Here is a 25,200-nt window from a genome sequence, read left to right as displayed (position 1 = left end):
TTTTATTTGAATATTCATTTTTTATCTCAAATTCGAAAAGTGGGGACTCGGCCACTCTATCAATTAAGTCAGGGCATTGCCCAAATCCAAACCCTCTTATTCAATCCAATTTCAAATCCAAATCCAAATCCAAATCCAAATCCAAGTTACAAACGGTGCCATATACTTTGGGCTCTTTTTCTTTGCTGAATCCACAAGAAACCCTCAGTACAAAAAGCAGCTAGTCCTAAATTCTCCTTTTAAAAACCTCGTCTTTACACAAAACACGCCCTCTCTCTTCTCTTATTGTTTGGTTTCCGGTTTTGCCTTCAATAAACTTCAAAAATTGCCAATTCCAGTAAAGCAGAGGATTTCTGAATCCTAGATTATTCGACCCATCGTCGACGGTGTTGGTGGTGGTAGGCAGCGATGGCGGCGATGGTGAGCTCGGCGGGAAGCCTCTTGGCGATGCTGAACGAGACCCATCCCGTGTTGAAGCTTCACGCTCTCTCCAATCTCAATGCCTTCGTTGACTACTTCTGGCCCGAGATCTCCACGAGCGTACCAATCATGTATTCAACTTTCACTCTTTCTGTCTCTATTCTTGTTTGCTTTGTTTTCTTTTCTCTCTTTTGAATTAGGGCTTTTGATTTCTGCTTATTCTTGATCTGTTCGTCGCTTGAAAACCCTCCGTTTGGTTGGTTGCTGAGAGAATTTAGCGCAAGTAGAGGAAAAGTTCTTTGCTTTGGTTCATTAATGTTGTTTTGGGTTCTCAAAAACTGAGAAATTCAATTCAATTAAGCTAAGTATCAAGCTGAATTGGGTTACAAGTAATGGGTAATCTAATTTGCAAAAGTTTGATCTTTTTACTCGTGAACTACACTTGCTATTATTGTTGATTTTCTTAAGAGGGAAAAGATGGGAAGATGATGGTAAATTATGGGCATCTGATTTTACTCTTAAAAGGTTGTCCATGTAACCATAACCAAAATATATCTCTTACCACTTATACTATATACTTGCACTTGCCCATTAATTCATGTGTACTAAATCTAGTGGTTTAGAAGTATAAATTGTTCGGAGTTTCTTATGCTATACTTGTTTACCCATTTGATATGGACCAATAACTCGTCCGGGTGGTTTACTAAACTTAAGCAATCATCTTATTATATCATGTTCAGAAATTTTGATTAAATCTATATAATTCACGACAAATTTAGTGTTAGTTTGTGCATTGTTACACACCAACGTAGGTTCTAACTGTATAACAAGGGCAAAATAGGGCCCTTAATCACTCTACGTATCCACAAAATACACTAACTCCCCTAACATATTTACACTTTCTCCCCCAAAGCCAAAAAAATAAAGTATGAATGATAGAGAACTTAAGCACACTAATAGGAGTTTCCTCTCACTTGAAGGATCTCCTATTCCTTTCCTTCCACAAAGACTACCAAAAGCACAAGGGCACAACTCTCCAAGCATCTTGAGCCTGAGCTCTCGCTAGGCAACCTCTTTAAACCTCGAGAGCAATCATTGCTGAAAGGCCAAGGATCAAATCCCAACAATATCAAGCCACTGGGCAATGAAGAAGGAGATGATCCATTGGCTCCTTGTCCCTCTTCCACATGTAGCGTCGATTCACTAGAATTTGTCCCCTCTTCCTTAGGTTGTCCATCGAAAGAATCTAGCTCAAAGCCACAACCCAAGCAGAAAAAGCCATCTTCAGGGGTGCCTTTGTGTGCCACATGGCCTTCCGTGGAAAGGAAGAGCCTGCGCACTCACGGTTTCAAAGCTTATTCTTTAATTTTGAGCCATCTCAAGATTCAAATATCCAATCTAGGTCAAGTTAGGCCTTTTACTGTCTATTTACCTTTACCCTAGATATGTGATTGAGTCATACAAATTATGCACCTGTGTTCTTTGTGAATCTTTATGTCCAATATCTTCAACGGTTGTAATCAAATAACTCATGATACTTTCACACATTACAACCAAGTTGACTAGGAAATTGCCAACATATGACTCACATTTGTAAGGGGGCCCTTTTATTTCTTTTATGATCCTCAACTCTGGTCTTGTCATGTTGTTTGCTTGTTGATCATGCATTTTATTATTGCCAGCTTTTTAATTAAGATTCATATATATATATATATACACACACACACACACACTTTTCTTTAGTTTACCCATGTTAAGAACACTTGGTTATTCTGTTGCAATTTTATTGATTTTTATTTGACTAATTAAGTGGTAAGCTCGCAGCATGCTGGTGTTTAATTTTTATTGAAATTCTGATATTGCTTGGTTACTTGGGCTTGCGTATTAGGAAACTTAGTTTTTATTTTTATTTTTAGGGTTTATCTTTCAGTTTAATATTTGTGTTAAATTCGTTCTTTGAAGATTAATGCTTGTAATGTTTCTTTATCCAGAGAGAGCTTATATGAAGATGAAGAATTTGACCAAAGACAACTGGCTGCTTTGCTTGTCTCAAAGGTCTGCTTCTAACTTCCTCCTTTCTGTTAATTGGTGCTTCCATCTTTCTTATCTCATATGATTGCTTGTGTCTGTTACCAATTGAATGATAGTTTTCTGCAATTGTTTTTTTTATGCTTGTCTTAGTTGCCAGCAAGATGTAGGGAAAGGAATTAATATTTGGAAACTTATAAACATTTCGAACCCAAATGTGGCTGGTACATAACCCCAGCCACATGATCTTAGAAATAAAATAAATAAAGAGAGCACATGGTCTAAGACGCCTTCTCAATGGTGGCAATAAAAGGCCTCTCTCTTGTTGACTGGCTGATAGTGTCTTCACAAACATGATAGAAGTGAAAGATTTCAGTTGGAACAAATTAAAAGGAGTCGAAACAGTAGGCTCACATTACAAGCCACACCATAGGTGTGGTGGCATAAAACTTTTGAAATGCAATTGACATGCAACAAATTTTTTTAAGGGAACTACTAGGGCTAGATGCACCCAGCCCTAACACTCCCAGAAACCAGATCTGAAAAAATAGTCCCTCTTTTCTGAAAAAGATTCAAAAAGTAAAAAAATTCTATTTAGGATTGAAAAAAGTTCCAAAAATCACCATGAATTAGTTTTGAGAGAGAGAGAGAGAGAGAGAGAGAAATTCTCTCTCATCTGTATCCCGGATCTATTCATATGAATTAAAAAAATACTTCACTCAAAATATTACAATACTTTTAGTGTTATGAAGCAGTAAGTTTGAGTTTCAATGACTTCTTGTGTGTTTTGTTGGAAAATGAAAATATTTCAAAAAATAAAATTATGATTAAAGCTACAGAGAAAACATTGCCTTTGCAATATTCGGAATGTTTTCTGCTGTGTAATTAGAAAATACATACAATCTTTTATGGCTCAGCCAGATGCTTCACTAATGGAGTTTTTATTGGGTTTACCATGTTAGTACTAAAAGTTCACAAAGTCAGCCGTCATAACTTGTGGTGGCCATGGTTTGAAGACGCTGGTGTAAATTATGTAGGACTGTATCGGGTGTAATGTAACGGAATCAATTATTGAAGGTGTTAACTTTTATCTACCTTGCACACTAGCAGATGTTCAAATACAGTTGATTATCTAGATACTCGGCTAATTCCCTAAAGATTCGGCTGCGTCTCATGTCTCACTGATTTATCTGTGAGTAACAGACTTGGACTTGGTCGACTTGCTAAGACTAGGTCAATTTGGAGAACTATGGTGGTGGAATAGCCATACTTTTAAATCTCAGCTGAGTCGTCTTGGACTCCGCTAGGGTGGAGACTGAGACAAGGCGAAATATCAGCTGGACTGAAATTTACAGCCGTATATGTCTATAATATAAATATGGTTCATATTACTCTTATATTTGTGTATATATATATATATAGAGAGAGAGAGAGATAGAGAGAGAGAGAGAGAGGCTTAACAAATAAAAACAATTAATAAAGTTCATCGATAAGTATTGAAAATCATTAAAAAAAATCAGAAACAAGCAAATAAGTAGAGCATAAATATTACTACATTTGAGATTGTTTTTGATAAAAAAATGAAACGATTGAGTTAAAAATCAATTCTAGAAAATTACAAAAATTCAGAAATAAATAAATTCCTGATATTGCTCATATATTACTCTACAGTATATTCATTTTCAACTTCTAATTTATTGGTATATATGATTTTTGTAAGTATGACATGATGATTTTTGTTTGAGTATGCATTTTTGGCCATAAATTTAGTGCAGAGTACAAATTAGTATGCTTATACTAATGACAGTGCCTTAGAATTTTAATTAAAGGCACTACTCATCTAAAATCACCTTTTCAATAAAATTCATAAAAAATATGGTTTTATTGGATTCTGGAGGTAAAATTTATGTATTGGTTCATTTTGAACAAGTTTTTTAATATTGAAAAAAATTCATGACCGTGGACTGTTACACAATCCTGTTATACACCCCACTGGGCATTACGATTGCGACTTGAGACCTTGGGTGTAACCAAGGATGCATGCTAGGTTAAGGAGCAGCTGATTACGGGTTTTGCGGTTGATGTCACTTTTCAAAGGTTCTTGATATCATTTCATTTTCTAGTACAAGTATTGCTACATTCTGTTGTTGGGATGGGGAAGAAAGTTGCAGAAGCTTTTGAATATTTTTTTATTTGACACTTCCATGCACACATACATGCACGCTACATAAGTATGCACACATGTGCAAACATGTTTATATATAGGTATACATACGCATATTTGTCTACAAACTTATATATGTATTTGTTTAAGTGTGGGGTTACTCTCCCAATCTCCACCCCAAAAAAGAAATAAAAAGGTATAAGTAAACAGGGTTGCTATCCTTTATTATGGAGAATCTGCTGCAAATCTCTTGGGGACTGTCTGATGTCTCCTGTTGAGGGTGACTGGGTGACTCATTGGTTATGAGAGCCTAAAATCAACCTTCCTATCTGCTCCTGCATTTCCTTTCATGTAGTTGTACGGATTCCTGCTATCTTAGTATTTTTCTCAAATCTTCATCCGGTAAATATCGATACTCTTATTTGTTACTGGTAGTGGTACCACAGAGTACTTAACATGCCGATTGTTTGCACGCTATGAAAACTGCATGCTTATAGTGCTGTACTATTACCTGGGTAGTGCCCTAGAGTATGATGCTTAAGATATTTTATTCAAAAAACGTTTGTCTTTTATTGACATGAAGTACTCTGTTTTATCCACAGGTTTTCTATTATTTGGGTGAACTTAATGACTCATTGTCATATGCACTCGGAGCTGGTCCTCTATTTGATGTTTCAGAGGACTCAGATTATGTTCATACACTTCTTGGTAAGAATTTCACCTTCCCTCCTTTGCCCCCATAAAAACTGTGTTAATTCAAGGATTTAATGTTTAGCATGGGGTTTAATATTGGTTTTCCTTAAAGCAATTATTTGTAAATAGGAGTTAAAGAAAGTTTAAAACCAGGTTCAACTCTTGATATATGTTTATTTTAATTTTGTCATCATGTTATGCTTCATTGTCATCCTTTAACAAATTGCAATAAGTAGAAAAATGTGTGGATGCATAGACACTTTGCAGATTAATTATTTTGTCCATTGTTTCTTTATTCAGGCAACGCTATAGATGAATATGCAAGCCTTAAGTGTAAGGCAGCAGAGTCAACTGATGAAGCAGCAAAGGTTGATCCTAGGTTGGAGGCCATTGTTGAAAGACTGTTGGATAAGTATGTACATGTCTACTTCTCTTTTATTGTAATTCCACATTTCTCTGTCTTACCATTTCCTTTTTCGTTTGCCTTGTAGGTGTATAATGGATGGAAGATATCAACAGGCTATAGGAATAGCACTTGAATGCCGAAGGTTGGACAAGCTTGAGGAAGCAATTACAAGGAGTGATAATGTTCATGCAAATCTATCATATTGCATTAACATCTCTCATTCATACGTAAATCGTAGAGAATATCGACGTGAGGTAACAAAATTATCATCCTTGTGTAATGCAGAGCATTACCATGTCTTGGTAATGGACCTATGGTTCTATATCCTTTTGTTTTAACATTTCATGTCGTAAGTCATAGCCCAATAATATCATAAATGTTTTGCTTGATATGGTTAGTTCATTTTTTGTAACATGTTGCTAGCTTGTAGCATGTTTAGACTGTGCATGATTACAGCATGTTTAGACTGTGCATGATTACAGCATGTTTAGACTCTGCATATGCAGATTACAACGTGTGTATGTATCAAAATGTGCATTTAGTCGAATATAAAAGCATTTGCTGTAGCTATGCAGCTAATAGGCACATGAACTTTTAAGCAGGAGCCTTTTCTGTGTGGCACGTTGACACTCCATTATATGTATTTGACAGACCTTTGGCTATGTCCAGAATTGCCAATACTTTTTGGAAACACGTAATTTGTAGACCTTCACATCGCATTCGATTTTCTTTTGGCATAGAAAAAAATTGTAAATGTAAGATTAATCAAAGTAAATGTATGCGTAATATTTATTTGAAGTTGACTATATTTGTAAAGCAAAACATATAGGAATGTTCTACTGAAAGAGTGGGCATTAGAATAGGAGATGAGTTGTCAAATTATGTATGTATATATAATATATTCATATAAACATCTAGATACATACATAGATTAATGATATTGATTTTAAATGAAGGAGAGAGAGTTTCTGAAATATTAGAAAAATACTTGCTCAGGGAGAGGGTAAAAGAGTTTTAGAACAAATAAAACAGTTATTTGTACCTACACTTTGATGGAGAAGTCATTTGTATTTATAAGTTTGAAAAGACAGACGCAATTGTGTCTTTTTCTACATAGATACATTTTCAAAAAAGTTTGTGTCTATTTAAAATACATTTATGAAAATTTGTATCTATTTGAAATAGACACATTTTCGTTATTGTTAATAATATTAATGATACAAAAAATTTAAATAATGTATAGAAAACATAAAAATTCTACATATTTACATAGTAGTATAGATTTAAGATATATGTCTTCATCATTGTTTCATTGCTTTACGACTTGTTTTGGTTGACCATTTCTGGGACGAAAAAGGAAATAAATAAATGTGTCATGGTGTCTTTGGAAGAATGATATTGATTTAGGATACTATATATATATATATATTTTGTGGTATGTAGGATACTACTATGTATATTGATTGTCTGCCAACTGTCAACAGGTGCTCCGTCTTCTTGTTAAAGTATATCAAGAGTTTCAGTCTCCTGATTATTTAAGCATTTGTCAGTGCCTTATGTTCTTGGATGAACCTGAAGGTGTTGTGAGCATTTTGGAAAAGCTTCTGAGGTCAAAAAATAAGGAAGACGCTCTACTGGCGTTTCAAATATCTTTTGATCTTGTAGAGAATGAGCACCAAGCCTTTTTATTGAGTGTGAGAGATCGGCTTTCTAGTCCCAAGTCTCAACATTCAGAAACGGTGCAGTCAGAATCTGCTGCACCAGATACTGATCAAAATACAAATGCAACTGAATCAGAGGATGTCCAAATGACAGATGGAACTCAAGCTTTAAGCACGAATGTGGTTGAAGTGGATCCAGATGAAGTAACCTATGTGGAGAGGTTGACGAAGCTAAAAGGAATTTTGTCTGGAGAGACTTCAATTCAGTTAACTCTACAATTCTTATATAGTCATAACAAGTGAGGCAACTGATTTATTTTCAATTTCTTAATTTGAAATCAGTATTTAAATAAATATTTGCTTATATTTTTACTCTAATTCAATTGTTAGTGTGTTTTTTTTTTTTTTTTTTTTTTTTTTTTTTTTTTTTTTTTTTTTTAATGCTTTGAAAATGGTTATACTGATGGTTGCAAGTTTGTGTGTAGATCGGATCTTCTTATACTTAAGACAATAAAGCAGTCTGTTGAGATGAGAAATAGTGTTTGCCATAGTGCAACAATTTATGCTAATGCTATTATGCATGCTGGAACAACAGTGGATACATTTCTCAGGGAGAATCTGGTAAATCATTTTTGCAGTTCCATTCTTGTAGTAACCTTTCTTTGTGGCATGTGGCATGGTGATTTATTCACTTTGTTAATGTTTTGGCGTTTGTTTGAATTTTAGGACTGGCTGAGTAGGGCCACAAATTGGGCAAAATTTAGTGCGACAGCGGGGTTAGGTGTTATACATAGAGGGCATCTGCAGCAGGGAAGATCTTTGATGGCCCCTTACTTGCCACAGAGTGGTGCTGGTGGTGGTGGCAGTCCATACTCAGAAGGTGGTGCTCTCTATGCTCTGGGTCTGATACATGCAAACCACGGCGAGGGCATAAAACAGTTTCTTCGTGATAGCCTACGTAATACCAATGTTGAGGTGCTTGCTCTCTATGATCAAACAACACCTTTATGTTTCATGAATTTCCACCATTATCAGATTAAATATCTTTATCTTTGATTGGTGCAGGTTATTCAGCATGGTGCATGTTTAGGTCTTGGTTTAGCAGCTCTGGGAACTGCTGATGAAGACATTTATGATGACATAAAGAATGTGCTTTATACTGACAGCGCTGTTGCTGGTGAAGCTGCTGGTATCAGTTTGGGCTTGCTGATGGTTGGAACTGCAAGTGAGAAAGCAAGTGAAATGCTTGTGTATGCACACGAGACGCAGCATGAGAAGATTATTAGGTAAAGTTGGGTCCTTTGATCTAGGTGTGGAACTAATGCTTCAGTTATTGTGGTCTTTCTTGATGTTTATTTGGCTACTACTTGTTGCAGAGGTTTGGCATTGGGGATAGCACTCACAGTCTACGGAAGGGAAGAAGAAGCAGACACACTAATCGAGCAGATGACTCGGGATCAAGACCCCATATTACGTTACGGTGGAATGTATGCGTTGGCATTGGCATACAGTGGAACAGCAAACAACAAGGCCATTCGCCAGCTGCTGCACTTTGCTGTATCAGATGTGAGTGACGATGTCAGGCGAACTGCTGTTCTAGCCCTTGGGTTCGTCCTGTATTCTGAACCGTCACAGGTTGGTGCTTTTACTTCCACTATATGTATATATTTTTTCTTATGAGCTCCTAACTGTATAGATTTGCTAGTTACCTCTTTCTCCATCTTTTCATTATTTCTAAGGCTCTGATAAATTGCCATTGATCTCACTGCCCTTGGACTGCAGACCCCTCGGATTGTTTCCCTTCTATCTGAATCTTACAATCCCCATGTTCGATATGGTGCGGCTATGGCAGTAGGCATTTCCTGTGCGGGTACTGGTCTGAGCGAAGCCATATCTTTGTTAGAGCCTCTGACATCAGATGTAGTTGATTTTGTTCGTCAAGGTGCTCTCATTGCAATGGCTATGGTCATGGTCCAAATCAGTGAAGCTAGTGATTCTCGTGTTGGAGCATTTAGGTACCTTGCTCTTTATGAAATATTTTATTAGTATATTTCATTTTTTGTCATCTTTAATTTTATTTATTTATTTATGCTTATAATATTGTCTTCTTCTATTTTCAGGAGACAGTTGGAAAAAATAATCTTGGATAAGCATGAAGACACCATGAGCAAGATGGGAGCAATTTTGGCTTCTGGAATCCTTGATGCTGGTGGAAGGAATGTGACCATTAAACTGCTTTCTAAGACAAAACATGATAAGATCACTGCAATTGTTGGTCTTGCTGTTTTCAGCCAGTTTTGGTATTGGTATCCCCTTATCTATTTCATTAGCTTGTCGTTCTCGCCAACAGCTTTTATTGGACTGAACTATGATTTGAAAGTTCCGAAATTTGAATTCTTGTCACATGCAAAGCCATCACTGTTTGAATACCCTCGGCCAACTACTGTACCCACCAGTGCATCGACTGTGAAACTTCCCACTGCAGTTTTATCAACTTATGCAAGGGCCAAAGCTAGGGCTAGTAAGAAAGAGGCAGCAGATCAGAAGGCTAATACCGAAAAGGCATCCAAGACGGAGTCTTCTTCTGTAGTCTCAAATGAGGAGAAAGGGAAATCGTCGGCTGACAAGGATGGGGACTCTATGCAGGTAAATATCCCTTAGATGTGTCCCTTTTGCTGCAAGTATGCCTAAACTGTGTCCTCGATTTTAATAAAGTCAAAAATTTTGGTTTTTGATGTAAAAAAGAAAATTTGTATGCATTCATGACAAAACATCTCTCTCTCTCTCATTTCATGTCATTTTTGTTTCCTATAATTGCCTATTCTCTTAATAATTATTGTAGATCTGAGAGTGTGCAATGATTTGGAATCGTCTTTTCTTTTATACATGCATAAATGTCTGATATCAACATCAGGACGTTGTTGGTCAACGTAGTTTCTCTGGGAAAAGAAAGCATCTAAAGCTATTCTCAAGTCATTGTGCATTTCTGCAGTTGCCTAGATCTACAAATGAGATTTAGTTGCATTTTCTTGTTTTGCAGGTTGATAATCCAGTGGAGAAGAGGACAGAGATAGAGCCATCTTTTGAAATTTTGACCAACCCAGCGAGGGTGGTCCCTGCTCAGGAGAAATTCATTAAATTTCTGGAAGAAAGCAGATATGTGCCAGTGAAGTCAGCATCTTCGGGATTTGTGCTCTTGAAAGATCTACGGCCAACTGAACCTGAGGTGCTGTCTCTCACTGATTCACCCTCATCAACAGCATCCAATGTCGGTGGCTCAGCAACTGGACAACAGGGCTCAGCTGCGGCTATGGCTGTCGATGAGGAACCTCAGCCTCCCCCGCCATTTGAATACGCAACATGATTCTGGTTATATTCAAATACTGCGTTGCAATCTTTGATGGTATTTACCTGGGAAAAATGAGGTGCTTTATTTTTAGAGAAGAAAAGATTGGTCCGAGCAAATCACTCTATGGTTATCCTCTGTGGTAATGGCGTGCCTCAGGTAATTTATACGGGCATTTATGATGTCGCTATTTTCTTCTTGATTGTTATCAGTCTGTCGTATTTGTATTGCCCCAGACGTTATACGTTTTGAAGTGGGGAGGATAGTGCCTGTAATGAGTTTCTGTCATCGAATTCCGGCGACTTGATAGGACAAACATGCTTTGTAACAGCTTCCAATTTAAATTTAAGAAAGGAAATGAACTTGTCTAGTTTTCATCTGAAATTGGTCAATGTTCCGAGTTCAATATTTTTGTTTTTGAGATCTTTCACTTCTCATTTCTTTGTGAAATATGGGTACGGCTAGGTTTGAGTTAGATTGGTTGCCAATCAGGGTGATTCGGTTCGGTTCGGTTCCATGTCCCAGCCAGCACTCCTGAACAAGTGTTCAAATTCAGGGTTTCGTCTATGGTTTGTTTCCATGCTATTAGGGTCTACTACGATGACAGAAGAGTAATGTAATGTTAGTGATGCCTAGTAACTGTTGTTCAATGCCCTCAAAATAGTTATATGAATACTTTTATAGGTTAAACTGGAGCTCATGCCTTGAGACATCTTCAATGGGGTCATCTTTCCAATTCCTTTAGAATGACAATCTTTGTATGCAACTTTCATGGTTTTCTTAAAAATGAACTACATTTTTTTGGCATGTCACATTTGTCACCTCTAGTTATTATCCCGGAACTATAACCAAAACATAAAAGTAATTAACAAAATATCCTGGTCGAGTTGAGTAGATCCCATTTCTGAGAATGCAAGATCAGTACCATATCTTTTGGTTGGTGTAACGGGTCAGGTGTTTCAACCCAAAAGCTTAAAACATTACTCGGGTTAACTCATTTATACTCATTTTTCCATTACCAAATTTTTTTCTTCTTTCTTCTTCTTCTTTATTTATTTATTTATTTTTTGGAAAAAGCAATTACAAAGGAGGGGTAGAGCCCCAAAAAAAGCCCGAAGGCCAGACAAGCCAAAGAGCAGCCCAAATCAAAACCCAACCCAAGACCCCTAACTGACCATTGTTGATGGACTTCGTTCCTCATCCTATGTAATCAAGATTGGTTAATAATTGGGCCTGTTTGGTACGTTTTGCTCTGAGATGAATAGTTTAAAAATATCATTAAAAATATATATAAATGTTTAAAAAATTATTGTTCATACACTACTAAACTTTACCATGTGGAAACATAAAAAAAATATCAAATTAGTGTGTCAATTTTTGCGCGCTATTCACGAAACGTTTTGACACTGTGAAAAACAAAATAATTTTTACAAAATACTTTTTTTTTCCCTTATTCATTGCGCTACAGTACCTGACAAAAATAAAAGTACCAAAACAAAAACGCACACCAAAATTCACCATGTAACACTAACATCTGATTCACAATCGGACCAACTTCTCTGGATAAAAACAATTGAACCAATCGGTTATGTTCATCTCAATTAAGGTAGCAAAATCATATAAAATACTTAGATATAGATATTACCCCAAGATACAAAGTACTGTGTGTTTTACTTGTAAAATAGAAAAAGAAAAGAAAAATTCTATAGCATTTCCATAGACACGTTTTATACGTTGCCTAATTTCACTAGAAATTTAATGTCTACAGAGACACTAACAATAAGGACTCGTACATTTAAAAAAAAAAACAGAAGAAAAACTCTAAATTATTTCGGTGGACACCTTTTAGAGGCTGGCTAATTTCACAAGAAATTTGACCATTCAGGCACGCTAACAAAAAGGACTCTTATCAACGTACTATCACTGTCTAAATATCTAATAGTCAAAATAATTGTCTTATTTTTGGCTCCATTCACTGAGATTTCACACCCAAATGTTGTGTAAATCACTAGTCCATTATTGATCGCATTTCGCATTCACTTTTGTCTTTTATTATAGTGTGATTTTACAATGATTTTTACCAATTGAAAAAAAAAAAATTTATATTGGAAACTTAAAAATTTTGTCTTTTATTATAGTGTGATTTTACAATGATTTTTACCGATTGAAAAAAAATATTTATATTAGAAACTTAAAAAATTTGACCGACTCCATTAGACTATATATATATATATATATATATTTGAGAATAACAGTCAAATTTTTGGTCTAGTTATTATTTGGGACACCATGCACAGTCTCATGTATTAATCCGAGCATAGTTCTTGACACCCCAATTATATATATATATATATATATATATATATATATATATATATATAATTGGTGCGTTTCATTACATAGATTAACTATATCAAAATAAATTTAGTGATGGATTATACGATTTCAAATAAAATTCGAGGGTTGATATGTAAGAGTATAAAAAATTATGAAAAGAATAATATTGAAATTAAATGATTTAAAGTAATATGATTGATATATAGCTAAGCTGTGACTACCCGTGAACTGATATACTGCAGCGGGTTGATTAACTGCATGTGGACACGATTGAAGGTCTAGAATATCATACATATGTTATCTTTTTTATTTTATTTTTTTCAACATTCAAAGTTCAAATCTCAATCTTGAGCGTTTAAATTAATAAGGGTCATGAAAAGCAAAGGTGGTAAAGGTAGAAAGAGCGTTGTTGTCCTGTGATTCACATTAAGAAGAGGTGGTGAAAGTGAATTTACATGTGAGGTGGAAATTAATCCACCAGGCTCCTCTCTCTCTCTCTCTCTCTCTCTCTCTCACACACACACACACACACACACACAATCAAGTCAACCCTTTCTAACAGGCAACCTGGCCCAATATATAGAGATAATCTCACCACCCCCATCCTAATGTTTGCCAATCAAATCATCAACTTCTATGGTTGTAACCTATGCTTTTGTTTTTTATACATGAAAAGCCCATTTCATGTTCAGTACTGTTCTTTTCTCTTTTTCTTCTCTCTCCTATCAGGTTTTTTTTATATACACACTCGTACATGCTTGTCCATACTATTATATATAGATTTACTAACCCTAATTGTTTGGGGTAACTAAATCTTTTTCATCGAAAGTTAAAACTCACAACATATTTTTAGTAGGGTTCCACACTCAATCCCTTTTTTAAAGAGAAGAGATCATACTAACCGGACTATTGATTAGGTGGTAACCACTATAATGTATTTTTAAAAAAGTTTAATTTTTATATTTTTTATTAACAATTTGTAATTTTATATTTTGGACTTACTGCATATGAAATTATTTGCTGTTTATCATTGTTTCAGGAGGTGGACCCAAGATGTAAATTTCACTAGGGATTGTCTTTACATGAATTGAGCTCACTTGGGGTTATTACACAAAACCTACTGTGTATATAGTAATGGAGAAAGAAGATAACTTCTCGGTATACATAGCTTGAAACCCATCATTTCCATTGTTTGTATGTTCTTGTTGATAAATCTTTTCATCACCATGTTGTATTTTTCTGAACCTGAGTTATTGCAGACCGTCTTGCCGGGAAGCTTTCAGGGTCTTGACTATGCCCTAGATCATCATCATCATCATCATCAACAGCTCATGAAGCCACAGATTGGAGAAACATCAGGCCTTAAAAATCATCAAATTGTTGATTACATGCTCAATGATCCTCAGCAACAACATATATCTTCTCGATTTGGTAGCTCGATTGTCACTCCTCTCGATAAGTTGAGCTTTGCAGACGTGAATCAATTCGCGGATTTTGGACCAAAGTTGGCCTTAAATCAACCCAAAGTTGCAGATGAAGAAGCTGGGATCGATCCGGTTTACTTCTTGAAGTTTCCGGTTTTGAATGATAGGTCACAGGATGATGATGATCAGTCTCTGATGATTGGAGAAGATAGGTTTAAAGGAGTACTAAGTGTGGAAGAAGAAGAAGAAGAAGGTGAAAGAGAAGATGAGGAAGCTAGGGGTACTTCAGAGAGTACCTCGGTGCAACTTCGGAATATTCTTGGCGAAAACCGCCTTCAAAAGAACCTTGTACAAGGAGAAGCCAAAAATAAGAGAAAGAGGCCGAGAAGTATGAAAACAACTGAGGAAGTGGAGAGCCAAAGGATGACTCACATCGCGGTTGAAAGGAATCGAAGGAAGCAAATGAATGAGCATCTTCGTGTTCTGAGGTCCCTCATGCCAGGCTCATACGTCCAAAGGGTATCAAATTGATCAATATGTGCTTCATAAAAAAAAAAAGCCACACTTCACACACACACATATGATCTATATTAATGAATCTACACACTTCATGCATCTATATATACATGCAAATGCATATATAGATTTAGCTTAGAGTATTGGTTTTGTGCCAATTGATATGTGCTTTGTCACCAAACAAATGCATCATATGCACATCTATATCTATCCATAAATCTACACAACTGCATCTATACACACACACACACACACACGTCATATAGGAAGCAAATGTGAAATTTAGCTAGATTGGTTTTTTTGCCAATTGATGTATGCTTATCCCAATATAAAATTAATCAGATATATATATCAGAAAATCTACACATGGAATATATATAAATATATAATGTTTGTAGCCGAAAAATGAAATTTAGGGAAGATTAATTTGGTTTTGTACCAATTCATGACAGGGTGATCAAGCTTCCATTATTGGAGGAGCCATTGAGTTTGTAAGGGAATTGGAGCAACTCCTCCAATGCCTCGAATCACAAAAGCGGAGGAGACTCTACGATGATGCTCAAAGATCCATGGGAGACTCTTCTCTCGGCGGGATTCAGCAGCCCCAACTACCATCATTCTTTCCTTCCATGCCACTTGAAAATGATCAGTTGAAGATTGTGGACTTGGAAACCGGACTCCATGAGGAAACAGCAGAGACCAAGTCGTGCTTTGCCAATGTCGAAGTGAAGCTTTTAGGGTTTGATGCCATGATCAAGATCCTTTCAAAGAGAAGGCCTGCCCAGCTCATTAGGACCATAGCTGCACTAGAGGATTTGCAGCTTAATATCCTCCACACCAACATAACCACAATTGATCAAACTGTTCTCTATTCTTTCAATGTCAAGGTATAACTTATCTCTCTCTGTATATATATTTTTCCAAATCTAGCAATATGATGATCTTTATATCAATGTGCATTTTCCCAAATGACATGCGCTCTCCTTTTCAAAAGAGAGGCTAAGTGTTCGAGTCCTGCCAAGGATAACTGCAGGCGTGTGCGTTTGTTTGAACTTTAAGAAAAAATAAAAAAATAATGATATTTATCTCTTCTTGTATGTATACATGAATATTTTTTCATGTTCAAAACCTATTTTATGTGTAGGTGCCTAATGAAGCTCGGTTCACGGCCGAAGATATAGCAAGCTCAGTTCAAGAGATATTCAGTTTTCTCCATGCAAACAGCAGCATATGATGTAATTAAGGTCAAAGATAACTTTTAAGTGTTATGTTTCTTCTGCAGATTCTACTTGGATTTTTCAGTACCTTCTCTTTGTGGGTCTTATAAATTTTTTACACCTTTTGTAAAATTTAGCAGTTATATATATATATATATTGCTGTATTACTAAGTATTGGTAATTTTTTGGGGAAGTCCCATTTGTAATCTCTCTGTGATAGAACTAATATTTGAGGGGGAAGAAGGTTTTGGAGACAAGATCTGCAGTGGTACTTGTTGAATTCAATTAATATGAATTTTGAAAGTATATGATTTTGGAAGTCAACGAGCATGGTACCTAGATGTCATGGGTTGACCTGTCAGAACTAAACCTTAGCTTTGGTGGTATTTGGCAGCACTCAGATGTCAACACGCTTGTAGGACCATTAGTCCTCTTAAGTTTGGGATGGTTCATTCATCATCGCTATTTGTTTTGGGGTTCAGTCGATTCTGTTGGCCTTATTAGCCATTTATTTCATGCGTGCAAGGATGGCACATGGGTGGGGTTTGGCTTCTCTCTTCAAATTGAGGGTACGTTTTGCATTATTTCTTTCATAACAAGTGACATATGTACATTTGCAGCTAGCATCCAAGTTACATTTGATAACTCCTTCCATGAGTCCGTGGATAATAATCCGACACTTCTGTTGCACATCCATGAACTCCCAAAACCGGTTCACCGCTAAGTTAGCAACCAATAATGGATTTCAAAATTCATTGTCAAAAAAACTTTTTGTTACGTGCCTTCCAGATAGTCCAAAACTACAATAAGCAGCCACACCCAACAAAATAAATTTTTTTTTTTTCATGTACAGAACTTACCTTTGAAGAAATGAGAGACCACCATTCCCAAAACGAGTGCGGGCGACTCTATGGGTGTGTTAGGATATATAGGAGATAAAAAAAAAATTTGATAGTATTAGTTAGGCGAGAAAAGAAAGAATAATAATAATTTTTATTCGTGTTTGGATAGATATGTGAGAAAAGAAAAGAAAAGAAATGATAGTTATTCTTGTTTGGATAACATAGAGGAGAAAAAGGAAAAGAAAGGATAATGACTAAATTACAGTCCTACCATTTCATAACTACTTCCCACATTATCTATTTTCAAAATCTCACATATGATATTTTGGAATGTTTTTTTTTTTTTCTTTTTTATAGTTCAATGCAATGGGTAAAAAGAAAAGTAAAAAAGAAAAAAAAATAATAAAAATAATGGGTGAAAACAAAATTAGGACATAAATGAAATAACTTTTCTGTATATTGATTTGTGAAGAGTATTTTTGATATTACTAATTAATCACTTACTCCACTATTCTTTCTTTCTCTATCTTCTCAAATTGGGAGAGAAACCAAATGAAGGATAGGGAAGGATCTCTCCCTATTCTCTCCATTTAACCCACCAGAATACACTCCCACCTTTTTTTTTTCTTTTCTTTTTTCTCTCCCTATCTCTCCAAATCAACCATACCAAACACACTATGAGAAATGAGCTTCCAAACCCAGAGAGAACGGGCCAGCTGAAAAAAAGATGCAAAATGTCGTATGCTTCCAAACCACATCGAGAATAATTAAGTAGGGTTAGCCAAACATTGTCCCCATTGGTATGGCATCATGACATCTCCAAATGAAGTGTTACACTTAGGATGGAATATTACATCTCCACACTGCGCTCCATATCACCCCATCACCGTGGTGCCTAGACACCCTCCCCGGCTCATGTCAAATCATTGGAAAGAGCAAAAACCAAATGGTGTGTTGGATGGAGTCAGAATTTTGTTTTTTTTCATCGCGTATTTTAATATTGTACACCATAACAAATTACTTTACCTTTCAAATTGGTGTTCTTAAACAGGTAAGGTAGGTGTGTGAGTTTCTTGTTAATAAAAAAAAAAAAATTAATTTGATATGATTTTTAATTACATATCTATCTAAAAGTGTTGGATATATAATTCGAAAAATATATGTCCAACACGAATATTTTACTAAGTTGGAAAAGACCATTAGGTTAAAACCACCTTTGACCAGTAATGAGGGATTCCATAGAAATCTTCTGAGAATTTGAGTGATGGTTGCTAAGACGTTCTTTGGGATCATAAACATAGAGGACTATTACACTTGAATGGAAAAGAGCATTAAATTAATAAGTTATAATCTGCCTGCCTATGAAAGAAAATTGGCGCAACTTACCTTTTAAGTGATTCTTTGATCAATTAATTGTCCAAGTACACTCAGAAATCTTCAGCCGATAGACACCTAACTGTATATATATGGGTATCCTTCAAGAACTTCCATGGTCTCCAACATCAAGTTCTCCTCCTCCTCCTCCTTTTGGACTTGACAACAAAAATTTTGCTTCAACTTTTATTAGGGAACAAACCATACATATTAGAGAATCAGGTTAAAGCATTGATAGCACTAAGGTACAAAATAACTCAATTAAAAAAAAAAAAAAAAAAAAATTAGGGGAGGAAGACTCAAACATTAACACATCGTTAGGAGAGTTGGGTTCTATACCAATTAAGCCATTTAGTAATACCTTTTATGCGGACTTGTAATCTCACCAGAAAAAAATAAAAAGGCTGATTATGTGCATGACTTTATGTAATTGGCCAGGACTAGAAGTGAGGTGGTGGTGTTAGGATTGCTGCGATTGCCTAATAATTTCTCCACGAAGTTGGTCATTTCAATTAATTAGAATATGTTTTTTCCTTTTGAAAAAAAGAGAGGAAAAAGAAAAGAAAAGAAAAGAGAGCATAAATTATTCTGGATTGGGCTATATTTTCAAGACAAATAACTCTTCTCAATGCCCAATTCTATGGGCCTAGAACCAACCATAGTCCAAACTCTATACTCTCCTCTTCTGTTCGAAAGCCCAAACTATACATCAAAAACAAACCCTAGCCTCTCTTCCTCCGTTCCCCCACTTACACCCCTCGGAAGAGAGAAAGTGTGCGTGTAGAGAGAGAGAGAGAGAGAGAGAGAGAGAGTGAAAATGGTGTCGGGGTCGGGGATCTGTGCTCGTCGGGTGGTGGTGGATGCGCGACACCACATGCTGGGAAGGCTGGCGTCGGTGCTGGCGAAGGAGCTGCTGAACGGACAGAGGGTGGTGGTGGTGAGGTGCGAGGAGATATGCCTCTCCGGCGGGCTCGTCAGGCAGAAGATGAAGTACCTCAGATTCCTCCGCAAGCGCATGAACACCAAGCCCTCTCACGGTCCCATCCACTTCCGAGCCCCTTCCAAGATCCTCTGGCGCACCATCCGTGGGTACGTATAGACTATACTTATATATATGTGTGTGTGTGTGTATATATATATATATAAATATATTCATCTGTGTTAGTTAATTCCTATATGTATTTTTATATATATGTATTGAGTAAATTTATCTACATTATGTAGAAATGTCTGTGTAATAGATGGATACCCATGTGTTAATTGGTATGATCTGTGATGTTATTGAATTACTTGATTGGTGCAACCTTTGAATTTTGAATTTTGTGTTGTTACTTGTGTTTAAAATATTGTGGTTCTGGTATTGTTGCATTTGCTTAGTGGATTCTGGCAAGACTGAGAATCATGAACGAACGTTATGTTGCTTTGATTAGAAAATTTGGGTCTGGTTTTGTTTCATTTTAAATGTATTGCATGATTTCTGTAGGAAATGAAGGTCTAAAATAACTTTTTTTGCCATTTTGATTATACAGTTATTGTCTTGGTACGAATAGCAGTAACCAAAAGACCAAAGTTAATTTATTCGATCGGAAACCAAGTTTTTCATTCTGTATGTGGTCTTTCCAGTAAAGCACTGGGAATTATGCTGTCCCTTAGATATAAAAAATTGGGATTTTGGTTTGTTTAATTTGTAAGTGATTTATTTGTTTTATGATTGTGTTTTAACTATGGGAATTTGGAACCCTCTGTACACCTTAGTATCTTGTCTCATGTTTGTTTCATTGGTAAGGAATTTGTTTGATCGTATTATGATTTTTGATTGGTTTTCAGTTTGAATTTGTTTTGTGTTCTTTCGGGAATGTTAAATTCAATTGGAACTCCTTGTGCTTATATAATAGATTTATTTATTTTAGTTCATTTAGGTTTTAATATAGTTTATATGGTATTGATTTGTTTGTATAATTGAACAGTAGAAGTACTCCTTGTTTGAGGATTGGGCTTGACTTGCTCTCATTCGGTAATTTTTTATAGGATGATTCCTCACAAGACTAAGCGTGGAGCAGCCGCACTTGCTCGTTTGAAGGTTTACGAGGGGATCCCGCCACCATATGACAAGATAAAGAGGATGGTCATCCCTGATGCTCTCAAGTGAGTTCTGTGACTTGTGAATGTTGTACATTGAAAAAACGTAATTATTTATTTTTATATATGTTTTGTCATATGTAGTCTTCTAATCTTTTTTTTTTTTTTTTTTTTTCAAAATAAAAATTAAAAAGGGTTCTGAGGCTTCAAGCAGGACATAAATACTGCTTGTTGGGCAGGCTTTCGAAAGAGGTTGGATGGAACTACTATGATACTATCAGGGTGAGTTTTTGCTACCTATTTATGTTTTTGCTTGTTCCAAATTTGAATTTGCAGTAGAAATTTCCTATGATTAGTTGCACTGATGTCGCTAGTTCTTTTTTGAAATTTTATCTGATCTTAGCTTCTTGTGCCTTCATTCAAACAGTTTGGGCCATGTTTTGTTTTGAAACCAATTACTCGCATTTTCTTTCCTTTCAACCACAATTTTCTGTTTGTTTTCATAGTATGACAATTACTTCCTTTATTGTGTTCTTTGTACTTTGACTGTTTTTCTATTTTTGTTGAATAGTAGTACTTTAATAATCTTTTGGACAAAAACATGCTTACTTTTGAATATGAATTTTTTTTTTTCAAAATCATTTTCCTATTGGATAATTTTAGTTCAGTTCCTTTGAATGTGCTTCCCCAAGACTATTAGATTTCTCAGCACTACTGCACCGGTGTTTCTGTTTTTGGTGGCTTCATCACCAACTAATGGCCTAGAATTACATTGGGAAATTATACTGCTAGCAAAATGCTTGTGACGCCGTTGATTACTACCTGACCATCAACTACGTTGTAGATGACAAAATTATATTTAGTCCCAAATTTCTAAAACTGCTGTATGTGTGGAAAACTAGACAGCTGAATTTGGAAGTACCATTGTGCTAAAGGAAGTTGCTCTGTAATTAATATAACTGGTTGTGAATGTTGGCTGACTGGGATGTTACTCTGTTCACTTCAGGAGCTCGAGGAGAAGAGGAAAGAGAGGGGTCAGGCGGTGTATGAGAGGAAGAAGCAATTGACAAAACTGAAGAACAAGGCCGAGAAGGCTGCTGAGGAGAAGCTTGGTTCTCAGTTAGACATCATTGCTGCGGTCAAGTACTGAATTGGAGAGATTAGTTTTCATGGATGGTAATTTTTTGGGTGAATTATGTTCTGGTTAAACTTTATTTTTCAATTAGACTCATGCTTACTTTGAGTTGATCAGTGGTTTCTTGTGGCAATATGTGAGCACAATAGAGTTGTTTTGTTCTGCAAGATAGATTTAATGATCTTGTGATCTGTTTTACTTCTCTCCTTAAATACTTGAGTGCATTTATCATAAATTGTAGTCTTGATGAGGGATCTATAAATAGTGACGTGAACTTGATAAATTTGCAACTTGCAACTGATGATGATCTGTGTCTGTCTTGTATTACAAGGGGGATTTGTCTCACTTAGGATCCCGAGAATGGATAATATATAGGGTATTAAATTATTAGTCCCACTTAATAACTTAAGCCTTTGGGTTGACAGGGAAACACCCAGCCTGTTATAGTTGGTATCAGAGCTAGATTCATTTATTGATCCGGTATCATGCCAAACCTTCGTTTTGGAAGGTCCGGGTGAGCCATCTAGGGTAGGTAGGGTGGCCTGAGGACATTGCATGTTCGGGTGGGAGAGAATGTTACTAGGGGGATTTGCCTCACGTCGGATCCGGTTGGGCAAGTGAATGGGTATACTTAGTATATGAGTTGAATACCGGAAAGTTTTTGGGTAGGACCAAAATCATTATCTTTTAGACATCTTTAACGGCGATCTAATTTGGAAGACTTGATTGTTAAACACGAATTTATACGAGTCTATGCAAACCTTGATTATGAGCTCATAAACACGTGAGATTACATATGCTTATGGTTCACGAACTGAATCTAACAAGGGATTGGTTCGGTTATTAAAAGGGGTCAAAAATTGAGTTCGAGCTCAGTAAGTTTGAGTTGGGTTTTAAATGAACGGATCTCAATCTATTTATGCATAGTTTGCAGCTATAATCAAATGTATTTAATTGAATATTTGTTTAATTTATTCTTAATTAATATTGAATTGAAATCAAAGAGAACCTTATTCAGAAATTTGTATTTAATTGAATATTTATTTAATTTATTCTTAATTAATATTGAATTGAAGTCAAAGAGAACCTTAGTCAGAAATTTGTTTGAATTTAGCATTTTGGTGTTCTATTAGCACTACTACTTTTTATTTTGGGAATGGAAATTGTTACTAGTTGGAAAAATAGATTTTTATTTGGTAGTGATTTTTATGTACGGATATTTTTATTTTTATTTTTTCATTAATAAAAAATACACCCACACATCCATACATTCTCCTATGAAAGTAAGAAATTTCTCTAATTTGTCATTCTTACTACTTAAAAATAAATAAAGGTTTTGCAAAAACCTCGACTATTACTTTGGCAAAAAATCCCCCTGGACTTTTCCAAGGGGGTGTTTTTAACTTATATCCATTTAAGTAATTTTTTGAAACAATTTTTCGAACAAAATTACCCATTAATATATTATTCTTCAGACAATTTATTATTATTATATTCAAAGAGACTTATCAATTCAAATTTTTATTATTGCATTTATGGATCCAATGAAAGTAAATGGATGTTGCAGAGAGTGTGACATATCTGACATCTTCCAAATTCAATATTCAAATGATCATGTATATTCAAATGGGGTGCATACCTCTCTTTTGGGGTATGTTTGGTACGGTGGGTTTGAAGGGAGAGAATAACATTAGTTATGAGGGAAAGGGAAGGGAAGGGAAGGGAAGGATAGGATAATTTTAATCTCCTATTATGTTTGGTTAATTAATGAATGGAAAAGAAAGGGAAGGATAATAATCATGTTTAGAAAAAGAAATGAAAGGAAAGGAAAGAGAATAATTTTAATAAATTTACTATTATGCCCTTTTATATTTTAAAATATATATATATATATATATATATATATATATATATATATATTTGTCTCCTATATAATGGCCCATGGATCGGCCACCAGAAAAGGAAAAATTATTTTAGGGCAAATCATTTCAGCCTCCATCTCTATTCTTGTTCTCAACTCTGAACTTGACCCCTCTCTCTGCAACTGCAAACTACTACAAAAATCAGAAGTTCAAAATCCATATATTTCAGTTTATATATTTGTCTGCAAGAATCAAAAGTTCAAAACCCATATCGCCATCATTTCAGATTGTTCAAAAAATCAAAACCCATATAGATCTTTTAGTTTCCATCGCCCGCTGTTCCAATTCAGGTTCGCCATTCGCAAGCTTCAGCTGCTGTCCTTCTTTCTCTAAACTCTCAAGCTTGCCCCCCTCTCTCTCTGCAACTGCTAACTTGTACGTATGGGTTTTGTTTTATTTTTATTTTTTTCTAAATCAATTAATGAAGGTCTGTAATTCTTATTTTGCAAACTAAATTCACGTGTAATCAAGGGCAAATTTGGCATCAGAAATCACACACCAAGCCTCTCCTTCCCTTTCCTTCCGTTTCCTCTTATTTTTTGGGAGGTTAAGAAATCTACTGTTGAAACCTTGTGTTAACCCTCCAAAACCTTCCCTTTCCTTCCAACCATTTGAGCCCTCCAAAACATTCCCTTTCCTTCCAACCATTTGAGCCAAACATAAATTATTTATCCCCCCCACCCCCCCCCCCCCCCCATCCCCATCCCCATCACCTTCCCTTTCCTTCCTTTTCCATTGCACCAAACTGATCCTTGGTGATTGTAATTGTTATGGATCTTACGCTAATGTTTGAATTTTGGTTGTTGCTTATGTCCATTTATATTTAGTGAGGACACTAATAACTTTCTTCTGGGCTTGAGTATCGATTTTGCGATATAGCTTATCAATTCAAATCTTGATTTTGGGGGTTGCTTAAAATTGTTTTGCCTTTCTTTGGTGTGTCATTATAGTGAGGGAAAGTACAAATAAGTAAAGAAAAGGAAAAACAAATTTAAAACCTCAAAAGTGAAAGATTATTGAGAAAATGAGAAAATGACATCAAACTAATTAAACATTTTCTTATTCTTTTTTTATTTTTAAACATTTTTTGGAGAATAATCTGTTAAGGAGTAATTTCATCCTAAAAATTGCTTCAGAAAATCACTTAAATGGACATTAGTTAAAAACACCCCCTTGGAATAGTCGAGGGGTATTCTTTGCCAAATATTCATAAGGGGGCTATATTAAAATCGGTGAGAGCACTGCCATTAAATGCTTGAAGGCATTTTGTAATGCTATTGTTGTTGTGTATGAAGAGGAGTAAATGCGCCTACCCAACGAAGCCGATATAGCACGATTACTTCAAGAAGGGGAGCAGGGACGATTCCCGTGTATGCTTGGTTCTATCGAATTGCCTAGTGGAGTGGTATCGCACGCACATGGAACGCTCTAATAAGCATATTCTCATATTGGAAGCAGTTGCCTCACAAGATTTGTGGATGTGGCATGCATTCTTTAGAATGTTGGGTTCACACAATGATATAAATGTGTTGGATCATTCCCTAGTATTCAACAGTATCGTCAATGGCCAATTGCCTTTGGTTAATTATGTGGTGAATGGGCATCATTATATAATGGGGAATTACCTATTTGATG

At 35.7% G+C, this 25,200-nt stretch overlaps 3 protein-coding genes across 7 annotated transcripts; all 3 read left to right on the top strand.

The window, feature by feature from the left end:
• Nucleotides 1–215: 215 nt before the first annotated feature.
• LOC132299289 (26S proteasome non-ATPase regulatory subunit 1 homolog A-like) lies at nucleotides 216–11,102 on the top strand. Its single transcript, XM_059795820.1, has 13 exons — nucleotides 216–551; nucleotides 2,412–2,475; nucleotides 5,215–5,320; nucleotides 5,606–5,717; nucleotides 5,797–5,965; nucleotides 7,196–7,671; nucleotides 7,858–7,993; nucleotides 8,099–8,347; nucleotides 8,438–8,658; nucleotides 8,749–9,007; nucleotides 9,155–9,387; nucleotides 9,493–10,018; nucleotides 10,413–11,102. Exons 1-13 carry the CDS (start codon nucleotides 409–411, stop codon nucleotides 10,734–10,736), a joined length of 3,018 nt encoding a protein of 1,005 aa, XP_059651803.1. The 5' UTR covers nucleotides 216–408; the 3' UTR covers nucleotides 10,737–11,102.
• A 2,548-nt stretch (nucleotides 11,103–13,650) lies between these two features.
• Nucleotides 13,651–16,537, top strand: LOC132299252 (transcription factor FAMA-like). 5 transcript variants are annotated; one of them, XM_059795782.1, is made up of 6 exons: nucleotides 13,651–13,784; nucleotides 13,912–13,972; nucleotides 14,095–14,213; nucleotides 14,315–14,998; nucleotides 15,448–15,882; nucleotides 16,140–16,537. In XM_059795782.1, the coding sequence occupies exons 3-6, from the start codon at nucleotides 14,190–14,192 to the stop codon at nucleotides 16,227–16,229; spliced, it is 1,233 nt and encodes a 410-aa protein (XP_059651765.1). In that variant the 5' UTR covers nucleotides 13,651–13,784; nucleotides 13,912–13,972; nucleotides 14,095–14,189; the 3' UTR covers nucleotides 16,230–16,537. The 5 variants fall into 5 exon arrangements, with proteins under 5 accessions (XP_059651765.1, XP_059651774.1, XP_059651757.1 ...); XM_059795791.1 differs by lacking the exon at nucleotides 13,912–13,972; XM_059795774.1 differs by having other exon boundaries at nucleotides 13,651–13,972.
• Nucleotides 16,538–19,168: 2,631 nt separating this feature from the next.
• On the top strand, nucleotides 19,169–21,878 carry LOC132299281 (large ribosomal subunit protein uL13y). Its single transcript, XM_059795807.1, has 4 exons — nucleotides 19,169–19,518; nucleotides 20,458–20,574; nucleotides 20,703–20,790; nucleotides 21,515–21,878. The coding sequence occupies exons 1-4, from the start codon at nucleotides 19,247–19,249 to the stop codon at nucleotides 21,656–21,658; spliced, it is 621 nt and encodes a 206-aa protein (XP_059651790.1). The 5' UTR covers nucleotides 19,169–19,246; the 3' UTR covers nucleotides 21,659–21,878.
• The last annotated feature ends 3,322 nt before the right edge of the window (nucleotides 21,879–25,200 follow it).

The sequence above is a fragment of the Cornus florida genome, unplaced genomic scaffold (assembly GCF_030987335.1).
Source record: "Cornus florida cultivar Cherokee Brave unplaced genomic scaffold, ASM3098733v1 CherokeeBrave_3.0.0_Hap2_Chr01, whole genome shotgun sequence".
Lineage (NCBI taxonomy): Eukaryota > Viridiplantae > Streptophyta > Magnoliopsida > Cornales > Cornaceae > Cornus > Cornus florida.
The sequence above is the reverse complement of the archived record's forward strand: the minus strand, read 5'-3'. Positions and strand labels throughout refer to the sequence as shown.